The sequence below is a fragment of the Parus major genome, chromosome 6 (genome assembly GCF_001522545.3).
Source record: "Parus major isolate Abel chromosome 6, Parus_major1.1, whole genome shotgun sequence".
NCBI lineage: Eukaryota > Metazoa > Chordata > Aves > Passeriformes > Paridae > Parus > Parus major.
In genome coordinates this window covers 31,848,932-31,870,585 of record NC_031775.1, presented here as the reverse complement: position 1 = coordinate 31,870,585, position 21,654 = coordinate 31,848,932, and the positions used below count along the sequence as shown (strand labels likewise).

The 21,654-nt window shown below is 43.9% G+C and overlaps 2 protein-coding genes across 3 annotated transcripts in view; one reads left to right on the top strand and one right to left on the bottom strand.

The window, feature by feature from the left end:
- DOCK1 (dedicator of cytokinesis 1) overlaps positions 1 to 21,654 on the bottom strand; it is a 263,271-nt gene that overhangs the window by 137,310 nt on the left and 104,307 nt on the right. The window lies entirely within an intron of this gene.
- Positions 14 to 21,654, top strand: part of INSYN2A (inhibitory synaptic factor 2A) — a 40,124-nt gene continuing 18,483 nt past the window's right edge. The window contains exons 1-2 of the mRNA XM_015632988.1: positions 14 to 138; positions 12,217 to 13,375. Coding sequence (XP_015488474.1) covers positions 12,222 to 13,375 — 1,154 coding nt within the window. The 5' untranslated portion in view covers positions 14 to 138; positions 12,217 to 12,221. The remainder of the gene's footprint in view (positions 139 to 12,216; positions 13,376 to 21,654) is intronic.

The window sequence follows — 21,654 nt, the reverse complement described above, 5'->3', positions numbered from 1 at the left end:
GGCGGCTGCGGCTCCTCCGGCGGCTCGGCGGCTCCGCGGCAGATGCGCCCCGGCGCCCAGGCGCTGACGCCCAGCTCGCCCCGGCGGCTGGAGGGAGATGCTCGCCCAGACCGCCGCTTCTGCGTGAGGAAGCACAAGGTAAGGCGCTGCGAGCCCCCGAAATAGCCCCGTCCGCTGGTTCTGCCGGCGGAAAACTTCGTAGGGATGAGGAGAAAGGCTGGCGCTGAGCGCCAGCGTTATGCAATAGCGTATCTGCCTGCCTGGGAACGGCTCCTGCATCCAATAACTTTCGTGACAGATAAGGAGAGAATATCCCGATACGCGACTTTATTCTAGAAAAATACCAGCGTTTCTTTGCCTGCTCCCCTTCCAGCGGTGCCTGGGAGGGGAGAGGGGAAGCTGGAGGATTTTTGGAGGATGCACGAAGTGCTCTGGCTTTTCACGCGGCTGATGGCGAGGAACTACCGCTGCTTATTAACTTCAGCCGTCCTAATGAAGTGTCCGTACAGCGGCGATGGAGGAACGCGGGATGTGTTCATCCCTGAACTTGCAGTACGGCACTTCATTAAAAGCCTAACCAACCCAAAAATCCTCCTCGGGGACGGAAGCTGCTGCTGCTATTCAGTGAACTGTGCAGGGTTCTCCCGATTTAACACACCCGAGTCCCCCATCACCATCACCGACCACGCAGAAATCGGGGATGCCGTGGAAACGCCGTAGGAAAACGGGACAAAAGGTAGCGGGGAACCGTCCCCAAAGTCCCGGTCCTTGCATCCTGCGAGGCATCCCGAGCTGTCCGCTCTGCTGTTCCATCTCGCCTCCCTCGCCAGTAAAAATCCTCTGCCGTGACCTCGGCGCCTGCACTTAATGCCGTGTTTACGGGGAGTTACGGCAGCGAGGGGATGCAGGACTGCAGTTCCATGGGATCTGCCTGGGGGAGGCGGGGGGACCGCCAGCCCCGGCTAAACAGGGACATCTTGCACTGCTGGAAACAGGGAATTTATTCCCGGCTTATGTCACCGTCTCCCGAGGGCTCTGTCCCAAGGGAGCTGTGCCCCCAGCTCAGCCGACAGTCGGAATAGGGAATGGAGCGCTTTGCTTTGACCTTGTGGGTCTAAGCAGCTTAAAATCCCGCACGGAGGAGAATTTAACTCATTAAGCTCTAAAAATGGGAAGTGTGGGAAGATCTCTTTTTCCCAGCCTCGGAGAATCGTTTCTTTTTCCCCCAGCCGAATGCTGGCAAGTGCTAAGGAAAGGCAAACCAGTAACAGGTCATGTCTGATATAAACTGGGGATTTATTCCCTCAGCGTTAAGTGCTGGATGGTGCTCGGATTCACAGGGCTGCCAGGAATGCTGCATGTATCAAGGTTAAAATCTGGATTCTAGATGAAAAAGCTCCCAGCTAAAAATAAATAAATAAATAAATAAATAAATAATAAAAAATAATCACATGATATGCAAACTATATCCTAGCCATGGACTGGGATTAATTTAATGTCAAATTCCGAGCCAACAGACCAATAGTAAAAATAGGAAATCAGGGAGAGGAATGGATCTCCTCACTCTTGGTGTGATGCCTCTTGGTGTTCCACCAGCCTGCTCGTGCCTGGCTGCCTGGACTACAATGATCTGTTCCCTCTGAGTACAAATAACAGTTCTAAGTTAAAAGCTGGATTTTACTCCTGGCATTAAAAATTCATATTTAAATGAAATTATCTCAGGGCTCAGGTATTACTGATTTATCACCTGGAGGGGGATATTCTGCTGTACAGTGGTGGCATAGGGTCCCAGATTCCAGGAGAAATCCATGATGAAGATTGCTAATCCAGAGACTCAGACTGGATTGTTCCAATTCCAACAGTTCTAAAATAAAATTCCTGCCCCAGAGTTTAAGGTGGTGTTGCTTTGAAAGCATCCTCCCTTCACATGATGGGGAAAGCTGATACTAAATGAGCTTTTTTTAGGGCTTTTTTTGTAAGGATGTCACAATGCCCTTGATGAAAAATGTTTGTTCTTTAGGACTCCGTCATCATCAACGATGTTTTTAACGAGATGCTTGAGATAATTCTAATCCTGGATGGAATCAGTGCTTTTCCCTGGGACTGACACGTGAGAAATGAGCTGGGCAGGAGCAGCAGGAGAGAAAGTGTTCAGTTCCTTACGAGGAGGGCGAGCACTCAGCGTTCAGCGCACCCTGGCACTAACTGAGCTCACAAAGGAGCTCCAAGATCCTCGCTGCCTTCTTCCCCTGTTAACCACTGCACTGACAGAGCATTTCTGCATCAGGGGAACACACAGCATATTCTACATTCTGATCTAGGTATAATTAACTCAGAAAACAGAGTGGGAAGTTGAGTGGAGAGGAAGACAGGGAAGGGAAATGTGGTGAAGAAGCCCAGGAGCTGCCCGAGTGCCGAGTCACGGAGTGTGCGTCACCTCCAGCGGCCACACACCGCTGGTCACCACCAGCACACTGCCTGGGAATCCAAAAATCCAAACCCAGCCAGGGATTGTACACAAGGCAAGGAAATACCAACACTAATGATTGCTTCTGGAGGATTTAAAAGTGAACTTAGTCATGCCGGTCCTTTGCCGTGACTGATGTGGAAACCAGTCAGGGAAACCAGTCAGGGAAACCTGTGAGCTTGCCAAAAACTCCTGCTAAAATGTAAGGATACCTCCACAAAGCTCTTGAGCTATGATGCCTCAAGGCTATTCCTTGTCCGAGCACAGGACAGGGAGAACTAGGGATGTGTAGTCCCATAATTCATGCCCACTTGAGGAAATGACAGTAAATCTAGAATACCTGAGGCCATAAAAAATTCACGTGATTATCTGAACTAGCTATTAATAAAAAGCTCTCATATTCTGCTTTATGACAGGCACGGTTTAAAGAACTGCTGAAAATTTGTCTAAGATATTAAAAAACATCTAAGCAACAAATCTATTTTATAGCCCAATACTCCCTTGTATTTTTACTAATCAGTTTGCATATTAAATTTGCTTTATGAAAATGAAATCATGAGCGTATATTAAGGAAAAAAATCATCTCAGAGTGGTAAATTCAGTGGGAGTTCCACATTCAGCCATCTGAAAACTGGTGCTTGCTTAGAAAATCCTGCATAACCTCTGAACACACACAGGTACAACTCCCTGGGTATTGACACTCAATTTTAAATTGTTATTGACCACAGAGAATGTGCTCAGAGCATTCTCTTATTGTAGTGGCACATCCCCATTTGGAGGCTGTTTACTCCAATTTTACTACATTCAGGCAGAAAAATGATCCATTAATACTCTTGAGAACAGTTCACCCTGTTCATGCTTTTGCTCTGTGTCAGGGTGATCCGTGCCTGAAAACTGCTCCCATTAAGACATCCCAGCAAAAGTCTCCCAGGCAAAGAGAACTGTGTGGAAAAATAACAATTCAGTGATCAAACAGCAACATTTGGTGTCCTCTTTGCCTGATTTTCTCCTCCTTTAGTGGCACATCACCGGGGCCTGATTTTGCTCCAGTTTTTCCCAGCTAAATCCACTGGGTTTGATACAGAGTATAGAGGAGTAAGGGCCATTTTCCAAGTCTGAATTAAACAGAGATGGATTAAAAAGAGTGAAGGCCTTCAAGTCTCGCTATGTTTAGGTGCAGAGCCAAACTTCTGAATCATTACAAGAGGTTTCTGTCCTGGCAGGGAAGTGCAGGAGCTCTACCATGTCCCACTCCCCAGAGTTGCTGATACCTGGTCTCAGGCTCAGCCCATATCAAAAATAGTTGTTAATCATCTCAGAAACCCCAGTTTAACTCGTGTTTGTGACATCCATGGGCAAGAGAAGCAGGTTGCTGCTGTTATTTTTGCCTGCCCATGATTGCTGGAGCAAGCCTATAAATAAAGCCCACGTAGTTACCAAATTAAACCAGTTTAAAAACAAAAGCAGAGGAAGCTCCTTCCATCTGGCCTGAGTAAGGAGGAATTGTCACAAGCTCACAAAAAAAAGAGTTATTTCTTTTGTGCTCTTGCCCACCTTCCCTGCTTGTCTGACAGCTGCCTTTCTCTCTTCTTACATTTTTTTCCCCAGTTCTCACGTCAAGGCTGTGATTGCATTGCTTGGAACAATTTTGGTGAGGTCAAAGCTTATAAAGCCCAAGCACGGTGTAAATGACTTTTTAAAAGCTGGAACAGGGGCTCTCTGATGCTCAAGACAAACCCATTTAATACAGTCCCATTTCAGGACTGTATTTTAGAAGTTCATAACACATCAAATAGTTTTGGGTCTGGTTAGTAACTTCCTGGGAGAAGGAAGAAGAGGGAATTCAATAAAATCCCTAATTTTGGTGTATTTATGAATAAGCACAAAATCTACAACAAGCTCAAAGTCTCCTTCCAACCATTAGTAATTGGTTGTTCATGCCCATTTTGTTATTATATTCATTATTCTCAGCTGCAAATAGAGAAATGAATGAGGAGATACCCACAAGTACAGAAATTTAACTTGTGCATCAGTTGAATACATTTCTGTGTATCAAGGCCATCGGCAAATAAAACACAGCGATATCTCTACGGAGCTGACAAAGAGACAGATAAAACATCCCACTGCTGGAGAGAGTAATTCAGCAGAAATTATGCTTGAACTGCCTGCTGACAGTGATAACACTGATCCCTTCTGGAGACTGAGCCCAAGTTGCTGAATTCCAGAGGAATCCGTGTGTTTCAGCTGAGCAAGCTGCTGAGAAGAACGTGGCACGTTCCTGCATTCCCAATTTGTAATAAAACACACAAAGCCACAAGAAAATTGATGCAAATTATCTGTCTGGTGGCCAGCTGTGGTGCCTTCCCCAGCCAAAAAATATCCTTGAGAGGGTCTTTAATTATTACTTTAATGAACTTCCTAATCATCCCTATCACAAACAACCCATGCTGCAATCCAGAATCACAGGGTGGTTTGGGTTGGAAGGGCATTAAGGATCAACTCATTCCAATTCACTACCATGGGCAGGGACACCAGATTTATTTCTAAATCCTATTCCACGTTTTCTCAGGTCCACCAAACCTGGGAGCAACGTACTCAGCAACTCCACAACACTGTGTGTGCTTCCCTCTTCATTCCTCACGTAGTTCTTCCCACATGGCACCAAAACTGTGTTCCCTGGAATGAGCAATTTCCATCAGAGTCCTCCTGTTTGATGAGAACCTGGGATCTGGGGAGTTTTAAGACAACTTCCCCTCACACAAGAATTTGGCTCTTCCTTCCCAGTATTTCAAAAGCATCTTAGATCCAGCTTTGAGGAAGTTTTGCAGCTTTAGGGACTGTAATTCCCCTCAGCAACTGAAGCTTTTTGCTCTACTAAAGCTCTTTTTGGGTAACTAATGGGAATTTTTGTACAATGTCCTAGCAGGAGTCACGTGGATCTGTGCAATTTCCCCAGCACCAGCAAGCTCAGATCTACCCATACACAGATAATTCAGAACTGCAGCAGAACCAGAACCTGCCTGAAACCAAAAAGTTCAGGAATGTGCTCCTCAAGAAGGTGACAAATGACACAGCTCTTATTTGGTGCTGGCTGCTGCCAGCAGTGGAGTGCAGAAACACATCTAGACAGATCCCATTCTCCAATTAGCATCCTGCTAATGATGTCAGGTTTTAGACCTAAATTACCCAGCTGAGTTGTTTAACAACACTTCACACCCTCCCAAGCTTGTCTGCCTGGAATCCTGATCCAAGCAGGAAGAGCTGACAAGGCTCTGATGCCTCACCAGCACCGACCCCAGGAATGTCACTGTCATCTCCCATTGCAGGGAGCTCCAGCAGATGGGATCACCTGCATTCCCAAGGGAATGCTCTGATCTGCAGAGCAAAAATTAAGGATGCAGGATCGAAGCCTGCAGCTGGGACCTGCTCATCTGCTTCTTCCCCTTCACCCAACGCTTGAACATCTCTGATGAAGGAACAAAACCAGCTGCAGTTTCTGTAGGTCTCACAGTCTGGCCATCCCTGAGATCCAAGGCTGGACAGGGCTTGGAGCAGCCTGGGACAGTGGAAGGTGTCCCTGCCCATGGCAGGGGTGGGATGAGATGATCTTCAGGTCTTTTCCAACCCAAACCATTCCATGATTGTGTATTCTCAGCACTCAGATCCCTCTGTGCAGAGCTCTGACAGTTTTACAACTCTGTTGGTCAAAGCTAAAGAGCAGCACTGCTTTTTCCCTGTCATTTTCCTTAAACACCCACAAAACCTATTGATGTCAACTAAGAACAATTAAACTTAGTATTCAGCAGTAATGCCAATAAGGAACTGCCTTAAACCCTTCCTTTTAACAGCTTGACCTTTAAATTATTTACCAGAAAGTCCCATAAAAATGAAAAAGCTTCCAGTGCAAGTCCTGTGGCTTTTGGCTAGCCAGGAGAGTGAGAGCAGAACTATACGGGATTCTCCTAGCAACCCATCCTCAGCACCATCCTCCTCCTCCTCCCCCTGGAGCAGGGACAAAGCCTTGCCCAGATTTACATGGCAAAATAATGCTGAAGGAACCTTCCCTCCTCTCATCCTCGGAGCTGCAGAGCACGGGGAAAAAAATCAGCCTCGCTCTCTTTAACGGTGACATTATTTTTTCCAGTCCACTAAATCCCAGCAAATGTTTGAGATCAGAACACTCTGAATTCACAGGGAGTGAATATCTTGTGACACTGCATTTGTTCCACTGGGAAGTTAATAGTTATTAACTCACCCCATAAGTCTACGCTGGTTTTAGTGCAAGTGCAAATCTCCTGTTAATGGTGCTATTCCTTGCAAAATTCTGTTATGGGGAAAATAACCCTGATTTTCCAGAATTTTATCACGTTGAGTGGATTCCTTTTAATTGTCTGCATGGAACAATATAGGAAGCAACACAACCTAAGTATTATTAAAATTTGTGTTCCAAAAGCATAGTAGAGATGTCAGAATTAAAGAGAATTGCCTCTACCAGCTGCATTCAGGAAAACTGGCTTGGTTTGTAAGGAAAATTTTAAGTAGTTTATCCTCCAGTAGATTCCTCTTTTATCTAAAAGTCTCCAGGCTTATTAAATCGTACGTTTTATTTGTTGCTACTTAGTTCTGAAGCTGAAGCTCACAAGAGCATTTAAAGGCATTTATTGGGTATCTCAGCCATTAGCTATGATTTTATACAGAGCCTGCCAATGGATGGGAGAGGGGAAAAGACAAATCCAGTGCCTCACAATCCTGATAATTCCAAAGGAAGACTTCCAAGGCACTTGGAAATGCAGCAGTACGGATGATTTCGGTATTGAGCAATAAATAAGGAAGTTCAAGAGAGAGAAAATTCAAGTTCAGCGCCTCAGGGTTTCAAAACAGAGGTAAAAAAATACTGGTTTGACATTTAGCAGCACTGCTAAGTCTGTTATTCTACATGAATGACTCTGTGATGAAATAAAGACAGGCTGGGCTACCCCATCAGTTTTTCTAATAATCCTCTCATCAGTACTTTTTATTCCCTAAAAACTGGGAATACCTGCACCCTCAGATTTATTTGGAAGTCAGAATTTCTCCTCAGTCCTTTTGTATTAAAACCCTCCAAGAATTCCTAACACAGGCAAAATTTCTGCAAATTTTATAATTAATAACTGTCTAAGATAATTTGTATTTCCAAACATTTTTTATCATGACAGTCTTCTTTACTGGACATTACATACTAAATAATTTTTTATGTTTCAAACATAACAACACTGTCAGCTAATTAACAATTAGATTCATTTGAAAAGAATAAAAATACTCATTTCATGAAGTCAAAATGTATGGGATATTTAGGATTAATCTTAGGTTTCTAATCTGGATTTGTTTCTATGAAGTAAACCTGAGTTTCTTTCTGCTCTTTATTTTTAACAGTACAATTGGATAAATATTCCATGGATACACTTATGACTTATAAACATCAAATAGTTTTTGCAAAATAAGTGGCTTAAGGTGATATTTAGGCATATAAAAATTATATCTGAGGCAGTGGGGATTTCTCAGGAGAATGTCCAGCCTGGAAATATCCAGAAGCCCAAAGATGCTGCAGATCACTTCCCACTTTCCATGGAAAAAGCCAATTATTTACAATTCCCTGCATTATTTTAAGCCCATCCATCCATCCACAAATTCCTGTTCGCTCTTAATACATGCACAGATGTTTCCAGCTGCATCTCCAAAACCTTCATTTGCTCTGGAAACCCAAGGACTGAAATCTGTGCCTTTCATCTGCATTTAGAACCTGGAAAGTTTAAGCCCACTCTGCGTATTAACACATCCTGAATCTGCTTCTGTGTCATAAAACTGACAGGGATAAAATGGAAATTGCAAGGTGAGTTCCAAATTCTCCTCTCCCCTCATTAACCAACCAGTCTGGAAATTCCACATTGGAATTCTCTTCCCAGAGCAGTGACTTTGCAGAGTTTGGGATGCAGAGTGAAAGTCCTGCAAAGATTTGTGCCACCTAACTGGTGGTTTCCATAATTACCCTGAAGATTTCATACTGATTTAAGGCTTCTCTGTGCATCACTTTTTAGTTACTATTATTATTATTATTATTATTATAATTATTACTATTACTATTGTTACTATTTTTACTATTATTGCTACTACTGTTATTACTACTACTATTATTATTATTATTATATTTATTTCCATAGTCAAACATAGAGGGATGCTGCTTAAGAGTAATCAGCCACAAGTTTATAAACAAATCAAGGCTAAAAACCCCAAAACTAAGCTTGTGATTACTTAAATATTTAGTTTAGCAAATCAGCTCTTTGTTTGGAGTAAGTACAGATAAAAAGTTGAACTCTATTATCTGCATGTAATTGGCATCTGCAACTAAAATTCAAATGCAGAGGCTTTATTACCCCCCTGACAGCACAAGGCATAAATTGAGAAATTCCAGCTCAGATACTTCAGTTTCCTGAAGTATCCAAAAATCCTGCAGAGACCACGCTGTGGCAGTGCCTAAATAAACCAAAATAGGAGGCAACTTTGTCCAAACCAACCATGAAAGCCAATAGGAAATATTTTATCAACTCTGCCCTGTGTTTAACTCACAATTGACTCTTTGCTCAACTGTTCTTTTATCAGCTGAGCACAGAGAATTCCCCTCAAGAGACACCAGGATCCGAGCAAGGCTTCAAAAAAATACTGACTTCTTTTGGTTGTTGTCATTCTTAATCACAGATATCTCTAAAATTATTACTCCCAGCTACTAGTGGGAATAAAAAACTCTGTATCAGCTAAATCAATCAGGCCTGTGCAGTTGGGAAAGGGAGACAAGCAATTTGGTGAAGAATCAATTTATTGGCTATTAAAGACATGCTTAAAATTAACTGCAAAATAAAGTTCCCCATGTATCTACTCTGGAGGATATCTCCAGATTCCTGGTTTCAGCTGGGTGATGAATGGAATGGAATTCCCATGGATTCCATGGGAAATCATCCCAAACCAACCCAGCCATCCATCCTGCAGCCCCCAAAAATGATGGGATTCAAGTGGGAGGTAAAATAATCTGAAAATTGAGACAGGTCACAGATACTAATGAAATATCAAGCCAATACTTGAAAATAAATTGCATGTTAATGGATCCTGCTGTCAAATAACCAAGTGCCCAAAAACTCACTTGGACAACTCCAGGGAATCCTAAGAGATGGTTCTAAAGGGTGATTTTCAGAGCTAACAGCCAATTTTTGTAGCCTTTTTTGGTAAAAACATGGTTTTTCAGACACAGTTACTGAGTATTTCACATCTTTGTGAATGCAACATTTCATTTTTGCCACAGTTTCCTGGGAGCTCAGAAACTTCCCACTGGCAGATTTGGAACTAATGTCTGTTGTGTTCTTGTATTTAGGGTTTGTTGTTTGGTTTTTTTTTTTGTCAAATCATTCATTTACCAGACTGCTATGGAAAATTTGCTTCCAGCAAATCTGAAGTGCAGAGTTTTGGGGTTCAACAGCAGTTTTTACAGGTTTTTTGTGGTCCAGCTGCAAGCCAAAGGAGCAGGTTTGTTTCTTAGCCAGCACATTTTTCACTAAAACATTCCCAAATTCCAGCCCTAGATAGATAAAATGATGGATTCCTCTACTCCCTACCTGCTCTGATTGCACAGTGTCCCTCAAATAAAGGCATCTCTTCACTCACAAACATGATCACAATTAAAACACAGCCCAAACAGGCCAGGACAGGACATTGATGTTCCCCCACAACAGATTCCTTATTTAGGGTTTCAAATGGAACAAAAAATTCCTGACATTCAAATGTAGTTCATTTATTCCCCTCAAAATCTGTCCTATTTGTACCTCATGTGTTAAGGGCACAGGGATAACTCACGTTACCCCTCTACCCTACTTTGATCTTCAGACTCCTTAGAATTTCCATTATATTATCTCTTTTTCCCCAAAACGGGGATTTGTCACTTTGGTATCAGATCCTAGGTTTGTATATATAAAATATCCAGTTGAAAACTGGGATCTGGAATCTCAGATTCCCTTATTTAAATGGTTTTGTCCTGAATTTTCCCTTCTTTTTGCTTCTTCTACAGACTTTGCACAACATCAGAGTCACAGAAAAACTTCTTCCCCTTCTCCAAGGACTGCAGCTCCCTCACCACTCCCTGAGCATCACAAGTCAGACAGAAAAAGGCAAACTAGGGGGATTCCAGAATATTTCAGTTCCTTCTTCACAAATTACCAGGGCCAGGGAATTAAAACATGAAAAAAAAAATTAAGTGATGACACGTTTTTGTGAGATTTTTGACCTTGGGCTCTGTGCCATGCACATCTGTGTGTATCTTTAGGGAAGTGTTACTTTTAAACCTCATAAACATTCAGTTTTCCAATGAAAATGATTTCTTCATAAAGCTTTCTTACTTTAAATATAGACTAGTCAAGGATTCATTCCCTTGTGCCCCTGAGTTGGCTTTCTAAAACAGATGCTATTATGGCACTTAACTCTTCATGAGTTTCACATATTTTATTAAATAGACAAAGGAATTTTAATTAAAAATATATTTCAAGTACACCTGGAAGTCCCTTTACTTGTTTTACATTGTTCTCCCAAGTCCCTCTGAAGGTTTCAGCAGGAGATATATGCAGAATGTTTGGATTAAGTGGGAATTTGGTAATTCAGCAAGTCTCAGGGAGAAATTTGCACAAAGGGAAAGTAAAAATTACAACTTCAAACGAGGTATAAAAATGAAATCTTAATTATGCAGCTACTCCAGATCCCCTATGATCTGTACAACCACTGGGGTTTGGGTTTTTTGGGGGTAGATGCTTTGTTAAGCACTTGGCATCTTCTCCTCCTTGAGGAGGAGCTTGTATTTCAATGGCAGATTAAGTTAATTTCTGTGAATCATCACAGGTTTGGAGGGTTTTTAGTGCTTTAGGATCTTTAGGGATAAGCAGCTGTGTCGTAAAGGCACATTACTGCTTCTAGGAAAGGATGAGTTGTTTTGCATTTGAAGCAAAACCTTAATTGATGCACTGCTGACTTCCTCCAAAACTTCACTAATTCATAAATTTTATGCATCCAGCACTACCAACCAGTTGCTAGTAATAATTAATCTGCATTTAGTTTTAGCTGTGTGGAAATTTTTTATAAAAATCCAAATAATGACACCTCTAACGACCAATTAATTCCTTGCAAAGAACGCTGAATACATTACACAGCAAAATTGTGTTTGGTAAGCAAGCACACACTAAAAATAATGCCAGTTTGACACTTCTTGCTACTAAATGTTTGCATTAAAGGAAGATTAAGGGTGGGCAGAGCTTTCAACTTTTCCTCACTTGGACAAAGACACTCGGTTTTCAGTTTCCCTGTAGTTTTTCTTAACTATCAGGCAAATTCAGAGGATTGGCTTCCTGGGAGCACATATTCCTGAAGGAAATTGCTTCTGGGAAGCCCTGGCATGACATTTCTTATCCTGGGAAAACATTTGTGGAAAACCTTCTGTCCCCAGGAAAGCTCCTCTCTGAGGAGCAGGTATTCACAACAGATGGAGATAAAAAGCACCATTAAGGTACAAATCTCTAGGGAGTCACCAAGGGCTGCGACCTGACGGAATCGAGCGCATCGGTCACGAGTCGCAGCCGATTTCAGCGGGATCACAGGAACGTGGCTCAAATATTGCAAAAAAAGGGGGAGAAAATAACATTTCTGTTGTAACTTGAGGCTTTTTGCCCTGTTTTTGGCTGCAGGCATCATGGTGAGTAAGGAGCCCAGCAAATGCTTACTCACCGCCTCGGACAGCGACGTCGAGCCCGCGGCTTCCCTGGCGCTGGAGATGAAATACGCGCTGGATCCCAACCGGCAGATCAAGAAACGGAACAAAGCCCTCCAGGTGAGGTTCAAGGATATCTGCGAGGCCCAGAACGAGCAGAGGGACAAGCAGCTCTCCACCTCCTCCACGCAGGACCCCGACAAGAGGGAGGCCAAGGCCATCTCCTACAAGACGGCCTACCGCAAGTACATGACGGTGCCCGCCCGCAGGTCCATCCCCAACGTCACCAAGAGCACAGGAGTCCAGACTTCCCCTGATCTCAAGAAGTGCTACCAGACCTTCCCTCTGGACAGGAAAAAAGGGAATATTCTGAAAAGCGCCTCGACCGTGGACACGTTACCGAGCGAGAACAACGGGTTCCTGATCGAGGTGAAGGACAGGGAGGGCCGGGGCTCGGGCGAGGCCGCGGCGTGGGGCAGGAAGGCCGGCAGCCTGCAGACGGCCGAGTTCATCTCCCACATCTCCGAGCGCGCCGCGCACGACGACGGCGCCGAGGCCTGGAAAAGCAGCGATTTGCACACTTCTCCCAAAGAGCCGCCGCCTCCTCTGCCCAACTTGGCCGAGCCCGGCGAGGAGGAGCCGGTGCGGCCGCCCGGCCGGGGCAGAGCGGCGGCGGCGCGGCTGGGGAGCGACGAGGCCGCCCAGCCCCTCCACGGGAGGGTCTTCAAGACCGAAGTGGCCACGGTTTACCTGCCGGCCTCGCAGCCCGACCTGCCCGGCCTGGGCGACTGGGGGCCGTGCCCCGAGGAGGACGACAAGAGGACGGTGCAGCTGAACGGGGTGCAGCCCCCGGCCGGAGATGCCCGAGTTTGTGCGGCGCGGGCGCAGTGCCCGGCCCCCGAATGTAGTGACCAGAGCCTGCAGGTCAACGTGGCGCCCATGGAGGAGAGCCAGCCCTGCCGGACGGCCGTGGCTGTGAGCCAGGAATGCCAACAAATCGTGCCTCACACCGAAGTTGTGGACTTGAAAGCGCAGCTTCAGATGATGGAGAACCTGATCAGCTCTAGTCAGGAGACCATCAAAGTGTTGTTGGGTGTTATACAGGAGCTAGAGAAGGGAGAAGCTCACAGGGAAGGGTGAGTAGAAGCTTTTTTCATGAGTATGAGCTGATTGAAATGTCTTTTCCACCTTGAGTTTGCTGATGCCAACGCGCCCCTGCCGCTGCGCACGTGGCGCTCCTCACATGGACTTTTGCTGCTTTAGGAGAAACCTGCCAGCAGCATTCAGATTGCTATCTGCCAGTCCCAGGGTGTAATTAAGTAATTACTTAACGAAGGGCCCATATTACATCTTCTTGTGCCTTTTCTAAGGAGAACGAGCCGCTCTCCAAACAGGATTAGCGAGGATGTTTTCACATCAGCAACTTGCATTAGCCATAATTCCTCACACGGCATGAAAAGCAGCAGCAAAACCTTCATTCTGTAAGAGACTTACCTTTTTAAGATTAAGGGATATTACTACAACTCCTAATGTAATTCCCTTAATGGCATATGAATCTCGTCTGGTTTCCTTTCACCTGAATTTTTCATGGTATTTCTTTCAGAAGGAAATGAAATGGAAACTTTGAATATCAAAGTCTTCTTCGTAACTTTCACACAGCTCTAAACACAACAAACCCAATCAGAAAGAAATAAAATCGTGTTCATCCCTAGCTGTCATTATTTAAATCAATCCATTTTCAAGGCATTAAAAATACTGAACTATAACTCAGTACAACCTTTAATCTTTACCTGGTTAGTTCAACCCATCTTTTATCACCTTAACAAACATTTTGGAGACTGACTCACCTTAGTTCCCTCATCTTTATTCAGGGAACATAGCTCAAAATGTATGTGTGCTGTTTGTGTGGTTTGAAATACTTCTGTAATTAAATCACAATTTGCCCAGAAGAGATCAGGACTTTAAAATTAAGAAACCAACAGCTCATGCTACTTGAAGCAGCACCTGCTTTTGAGTCAGAAAGGTACATCTTAAATTTCTTTATGAATGTGGAAGTCATGTGAATCCTTCAACTCAAAATGTTTGGCATTAGAAAGTCATCTTAGCTGGATCCTGCTGTCAACACAGCCGTTGTGTTTTGAGGTTATTTTACAGCTGTTATATTGTTATTTACATCCTGATCAATTATCAAGTCCTGGATATTCAGACTGCGACGTTTCTTGGCCTACCTGAAAGCCACACAGGTTTCTATGATCTTAAAGATCTTTTCCAACATAAACAACTCTATCATTCAATTTTTTAAAAAAATTATTCAGAAAGAGAATTCCCCTGACTTTCTTAACTTCAACAAACTGCAGGAGCTTTGGGAAGAAGTGCCAAGCTGCTTTTCAAGTCACAAAATACAGAAAACTATTTCATCATCATCGTAACTCATCACTCGCTCGTCGAGAACCCTGAGTGCACAAACACCCACATCACCCCCAGAGTCACCTGCTATAAATCCTCTCCTTCCTCCATACAGTTACATATGCAGATTTTATCCTTCCCAAAGATGGTACAGGTGCAGCAAATACAGATTTTTGATTGCCCTGACAGAGCAGAGCTGTTAATGCAGCCAATGTTAGGAGTGTATCCCTGCCCTTGGCACAAAACAGATCTTGGCCAAACCAGCCACGATTGTCTGCAAATAATTCCTCTGCAGCTGTCAGCCTTACAAAGCTGTATTAGCCCTAAAATGGTGAAATTATGCATAAATCCCAGTTTGGAATATCTTTACAGCATCTCAGACTCGTGTATTGGAGTTTACAAGACTCACTTGACCAAGAAGAGCCTATTTATTAGCACTGCTTTATTCCTGGAGCCACTTCCAGCTGCTCCTGCACGTGCTCCAGACATGTCCCAGACCCTGCTGCCCACCGAGGGCGTCCAGAGGGGGAGGGAAGGAGAAGAAGGGAGATGCACACTTGTGTATTTTCACATCCCTGCACTCCAGACCCCTCTGATTTTGTGGCTGCTGGATGCTTTGGAAGGAGACTGCACAGCTTTGTGCTCGGGACCTTCCGCAGTGATCCCTCTCTGCAGAGCTGGGAGAACACTCTGTTCTCCTGCAAACACCAACACATCATTAACACGAAGCCTGTCTTTATCCCCAGCTCCCTCAAATTACACAACTCCTGCAATAATAGGCTGCCCCATCCTTTTATTAGAATAATTCTTGCCAGTTGCTGCATTCATCCTACAACATCTTTGCCACAAACCCTGTGTAAACTATTACGTATCCCCTCAGTGCCAGCATGTTGAGCTTTTTTTCCCTGTTATAACCAGGTTTTAGGTCAGTTTAGATGAAGAATTTAAAGCAGTTCTACTGTTTTTTGTAGCCTCTTCCATCTGCTAGAACAGTAAGAGATGTTTTGTGTTTATGGAACTCATCTACTTTTCTGATGTACATTAAATTCCTTAGAACAGCACATGCTACAAGGAACAAATACAAATAACACACTGCTGGTAAAGGGAAAAAAAAACAAAAAAAACCCCACCAAAAGCAAAAAACAAAGCCCCAGCTAAAATTTCTTAATCAGATTTTTCTGCCTTTAAGGAAATCAGTGTTCTTTAAGTGCTGTTGCAGTGCCATGGGACTGGTGCTCAGTGGATTCATTTTCACTAATATGCTGTAGGTCCTGAACTGCTATTACTGCAATTCATCACTAAATGAGTCGATGCCAGCAGAACTGTAGCAGCATCTCTGAAGGCAGCAGTCTCATCCTTTGGGTGCCCATCATCTGTGTGTGCTTTTGAAAATGTCAGTGCTCCATCATCTGCAATTAGCAACAACAGCCAGCACTCAACTCTGCTTGAAGGGAAGGGGAAAGCCACTGGAGCAGGAGGAGAAACACAAAACCTGTGATCCCCCTCCCAGTATCAAAGGGCATTATTAAAATCCTGTGTTATGTTCCTCGTTATTTACTAAATCTTTGGCAAAATGGCTGTTGTACCTCTCTGTGTGGAAGCTTCTACAAAAAAAGCCAATTACATCCCAGAAAACATTGCTGGATGCCTTAAGTCATGCATGAAGCAAGTGCAGAGCTGCAGCTTCAATTAAGAGTCCCAGCTCAGAGTTAAAAAAAGCATTGAATATTACATGATGCAGGGTGCAGCATCACAACACAAACCCAGCTTTATTCTCTGGTTTTATTCTGATAAATTATCAGCAATCTCACTTTACAGACATATTTGTCTGTGCTCAGAGGAGAATTTAGGAAGCCAAATGTGTGAGAATCACTAAGGCTGTCAGGACTGCAAGCAAAATGCAAGTTAATCATTCTGAAACCTGGCTAACGAAGATCTGTGAAATAGAGAACAGAGGATGAGCACATAATCAGAATTACTTTGCTGCTGCAGAACAGCAGTGACCTGCCCTTTAAATCCTTCCCGTGGAAGGAACAGTAATCTGGGCCCTCCTCATTATACAACAAATCAGCAATTTTAATAAACAAAGTGCTCAATTTGCCACACAAAAACAAGTCACAGTATTTTGGCTCTGCCAGGCCAAATGCTACACATTAGACAAGAGTTAAATGAACCTGTTTCAGAGCTAATTTATATTCTTCTATTAGTCAGCAGTGGTTCAGGAATTTAAAGAGCTCTCAACAAACTCCTTCGAAGAGGCTTTGAGAGAACACGTTGTCATGGATGGAATTTAAATGTCATTGCACGTTTTTCAATGACTAAGGGATTTTTGTGCCTCACATTCTCATTTCTGAGCAGCAAATAAGCCCATATTGTGTGTGTGGATGGAGGTTTGCACCCAAGAACAGGAGAGCAGGGAGCATCCTCACCCGAGTCCTGCCCGAGCAGCACAGCCAGCACTGGTCCTCAAGGTCACCCAGAGTGATCCTCCTGCTCAGCAAACCCAAGTCAGGGAGCCAAAGCAATTATTGCCTGAGTTGTTTGCTCTGCTCCCTTTTAGGAACCAGCCCAGCTCTTCAGAGCAAGGAGACAGAGCAAGGCTGGACCAACCTCTGCTGTCCAGCTCAATCCATCCCCCCCAGCTTCCAAACTGGAGCTCCTTATTTCACACCTGGAGAAAAGGAAGATTAAAGGAGTTTACAAGAGCAAAGCCTCTGAAAGCACAGCCTTTGGGAGCGATGTGCCAGCTGCAGGAATGACAGGACAGGGCTTGGTTTGGGATTTCCCCCCTAGTTTGGTTTGTTTTGCTTTTTTTTCAATTGCAGCCCTGGCAAAGGGAAGGTTTAACAGGATCGTTTCTGAGAGAAAACCTGGAAATGGAGCGAAACAATAGATAAGCTTAACTACAAATGAAAGCTCACTAGAAATAAATACATGAAAAGCAGAAAGAATGCAGCAAATGGCATCTGGGATGCACAAACTGTGTCATATTCTGAGAGACTCCAGGGTTTGGGATGCTGTAAGAACAGTTTGGGAAGAAGATTGTGATGAGTGCCTTCATTTCCTGCTGTGACCTTTTCACATCCACTCATTCTGTCTGGAATCACCTCTGAATCACCATTTTCATTTCATTATCCCTGAAACCACCCCCTAAATTCTTCCTTCTTTTCTGTCACTGGAGCTGCAGTATTTTGGGGTGTGCATCACTTACAGATCATTCCCAAACACAGATACACCCAAACACCTCAGAAATGATAACAATCCACCTTCCTGAGGCAGGAAATCTCTTTGGATACATCCACCTTAGGAAAAAGGAGTAATTTTTGCACAAATCCATGGATCTTGTGATCCTTGGGCCAGTGATTGTTGAGTGCTGCTCACTCAACCCAAAGCAGGAGCATTACTGAGACACCAAAAGTCCATTTACCTTCCCTCACTTTAAGAAATTTGGTTTTCCAAGCTCTGAACCAGCCCTTTCCTGCCCCCCAAAGCTGGAGCACAGCAGGCACACACTGACACCTCACCATTAGAACAATTCCATGATATTCCAAAACCCCTGGAGGTTATTCCAATATCTGCTGCCAGCCCATGGGATCCCCTTGACTCCTCTCACCTAAAATTCTCTTCTGTAAAAAAATCCCAGACCAACCAAGCAATGAAAGCTGACGATATAAAACTGATCACTGAAATATCCAGTATCACTGAAGGTAAAATATCCAGCATCACCCAAGGTTTAACCTCTAATTCCTTTTTTTACCTCAAATTCCACCTTTTTAACCTCACTTTCCTTTTTTTTTCTTTCTGAGTTATCTCCCTAAAACCCATGTGGAGTTGGATCTCCAGAGGCAGGTACCAGGAGTATCTCAGAGCACATCATTTCACAGGCCTTCAAACCAGGATGAGATTTATATTTTTGATAGGCTTTTTCATTAGAGCTGGACACATTTATTCTGGGGCTGATAATCCAAGTTTCAGATCAGATTGTCAGAGTGGATAAAAAGGGCAAAGTCTCACAGTTCACAGACATCCTGGAACATTAATGTGTAATAATTCAGAGTACCTGGGTACTGTAACATTGAAGATTGAGAGCTCTTAAATAACCCTGCTGTCAGAGCCACTTTCTATCAATCCTTTGTGAGGAACAGAGTGGTGGGAGGCTTTCAGCAAGGGAATGAGGAAAAAAAAATAAATAAGGGAAAAGTGAACACTTAACAACAACCAGAATGTGGAATAAACATGTGGAAAAAAAAGGAATAATCACTTTAGCAAAGTTACTTGCCATTAATATTCTGCTTTCTCCCCCAAAAAAATGCCACTAGGAATGTTCTGAACCTTAGAAAATAGAACTTATTTTGCTAATAAAGTCCAGCTTTTTATCTGCATATACTGCATGGACACAATTCAATGGAAACTTATTTGAAATACCGAGAAAAATAATTTGATTTCTATCTGGTTGCTATTCACTGGACTTTAAAACCAAGAAGAAATGTCATTCCCCACCACAGCTCCCTGTTCCAGCCCAGGATCAGCAGCTTCAATGTGAAATTAAGGTTCAGGACTTTTCCAGCACATTGGCTGCAGGGACACAAAGGCCAATAAAAGCAAATGTCCACAATTCAAAGCTGGAAACACTGATTGAGTCCACTAATGAAAGACTAAAAACAAATGTAATCAAACAGTGTTTTTGCTAAATGTATCCATAGGAATGACCATGGATCAGAAGCTTCCCAATGTCACCAAGCTGCCCAAATCACACACCTGCAAGGAGAGTTTTCCTGCTAAATCAGTCTTGGTTTTGTTTTGTTTTTTTTTTTAAAGGGGTAAGGAATTATCATGTTTTCACAATTAGAATAATCCTTTAATAACTGCAGTTTGGCTGCTGGCACTATCAGAATGCAGAGCCTGTAAAAATGGGACCAAAATGAGCTTTACAGTGTTAAATTTCTCACTGCTGTTCCTACACCAGGAGATGAAACAACTGATTTCTAATTGACACCTCCTTCTGAGCCCCTGTGCTTGCACAAAGGTACAATTATCTCTTATCCTGACTGAGGAAAAATGGCAAAAAAGAGGAAAAAGGCTTGTCTGAAGATCAGGGTGTTTTGTTTTTAAGCTGCAGAGGCTCCAGCTACGCCAGGTTCCAGATTTAGGACAGGCTTAAAAAAGCTCCTGTGTAGCACATTTAGGAAAGTGAAGGTGAAAAACTGGGAGATGATGGAGAGCTGAGCTGGATTCAGGGTTGGAATGAAATGATCTTTAAGGTCCCTCCCAACCCACACATCCTGGGATCTGTGGCCTGAGGAAAATTGATGGGAGGAATTCCCAGGTTTGGATGTGTCCATCCTCCCTGATCCCACCTCTGGCTCACTGCTGGAACTGTTCTCACTCACCCCTGGACAAAACCAGTCCACACTGTCCCACAGCTCCTCCAGGTTTTGCTTTGAGCTTTGCCAAAACAGAGGAATTTTGAAGATGGATGAGTAATTCCCTGTTAAACAGAGGTTAGTAAAACAGTGAAGTGAAACTGGGACAATTCTGAGCTTTTTGGGATGCTTTGTTGGGATGGTTTTTCCATGTCATGGAGGGATCGGTGCTCCAGGTCAACGAGAAGGAAAACTGCCATTCCAAGGGAGCCTGGAAATCCCTCCAAACATTCCCAACTATGTTTGGGCCTCTTTTCCTAAGAGGATGATGATGGGGGATGATCTGTGCCCCATTAATCACTGCATGAACCAACCAGAAGAGGACAGACACAACCACATGGGGGAACACTGGGATTTTCCCCCCTTGATTCCAATATCAGAGAATCCCAGAATGGTTTGGGTTGGAAAGGACCTCCAAGACCATTCCAGTCCATCCCCTGCCACTATCCCAGGCTTCTCCAAGCCCCAATATCCAACCTGACCTTGGACACTTCCAGGGATCCAGCTGGGCAGGAACAATTCCTTCCCAATATCCCAAACCTTTCTCCAGTTTAAAGCCACAGAAGCTGGGGGTGGTCCAGTAACTCCTCAGGATGAGAGGCTGGATTGCAGAAGCCAGCAGAGGTATTTTGGCATTCAGAAGGAAGTTCACCCTCTGGAATGGTTTGAACCTGGTGTGAGTTAGGTCATTTTGTTGATAAATAAGAGATTTGTTTACATTACTGTCATCCACACAAGCTCTGAAGAAATTCCAGGCGTGGGATCTGGAACGTGGACAAAACTCAAGCAACTGCCACACTCCTGGTCTGTGGTTTCTCCTCAAATTCCCATTATCCAAGGAAATGAGAAAACTTCAAGTACTGGGACCTGCTCAGGCTGCAGCAGACAGAGCTCAGCACCTCCATGATCCTTCCTGCTGGTTTTTTATCTCCATACATTTTCCCATCCCTCTTGCAAGTACAGAATCCCAGAATCATACAGGTGGGAAAAGACCTCCAGGACCACCAAGTCCAACTTGTGCCTGATCCCCACCTTGTCACCAGCCCAGAGCCCTGAGTGCCACTGGCACACCAAGCACTGGCTCCACACAAACACCACCATCAGTGGCCAGCAATTCTCCTCCCTCTTTGAATTTTATGCTGCTGCACAACATTTGGAATTTTAAACAAGTCTGGCTGCTGCAGTTATTATCTGAAGCCAGTGTGGGCTTAGAGATATAATGCACAAAGGGTATTTGAGCTTGCACTGAAATCTCAATCACAGCAAAATGATGAAATAATACCACAGATTTTGATTTCTCCCATCTTCCCTCCTTTATAGAAACAGTTCCTGGGAGCAGCCTCAATTTACAAGTCCAAACCAAGCAGAATCCCAGGCATTGTGTTTTAGGAACTCCTCAGCTCAGGGTGGGAGCAGCAGGAGCTGGGAGGGCACAAGGATTTCCACCATTCCACATCACCCCAGCCGCTCCCAGGAGTTACACCCACAAAATGAAATATAAAATTCCATGGATTTGGGTGTGTAAGAGCAGTGGGATGCTGCAGGAAAGGATGGGGGTGCAGCAGATCTGATGATGAGCTGCATCC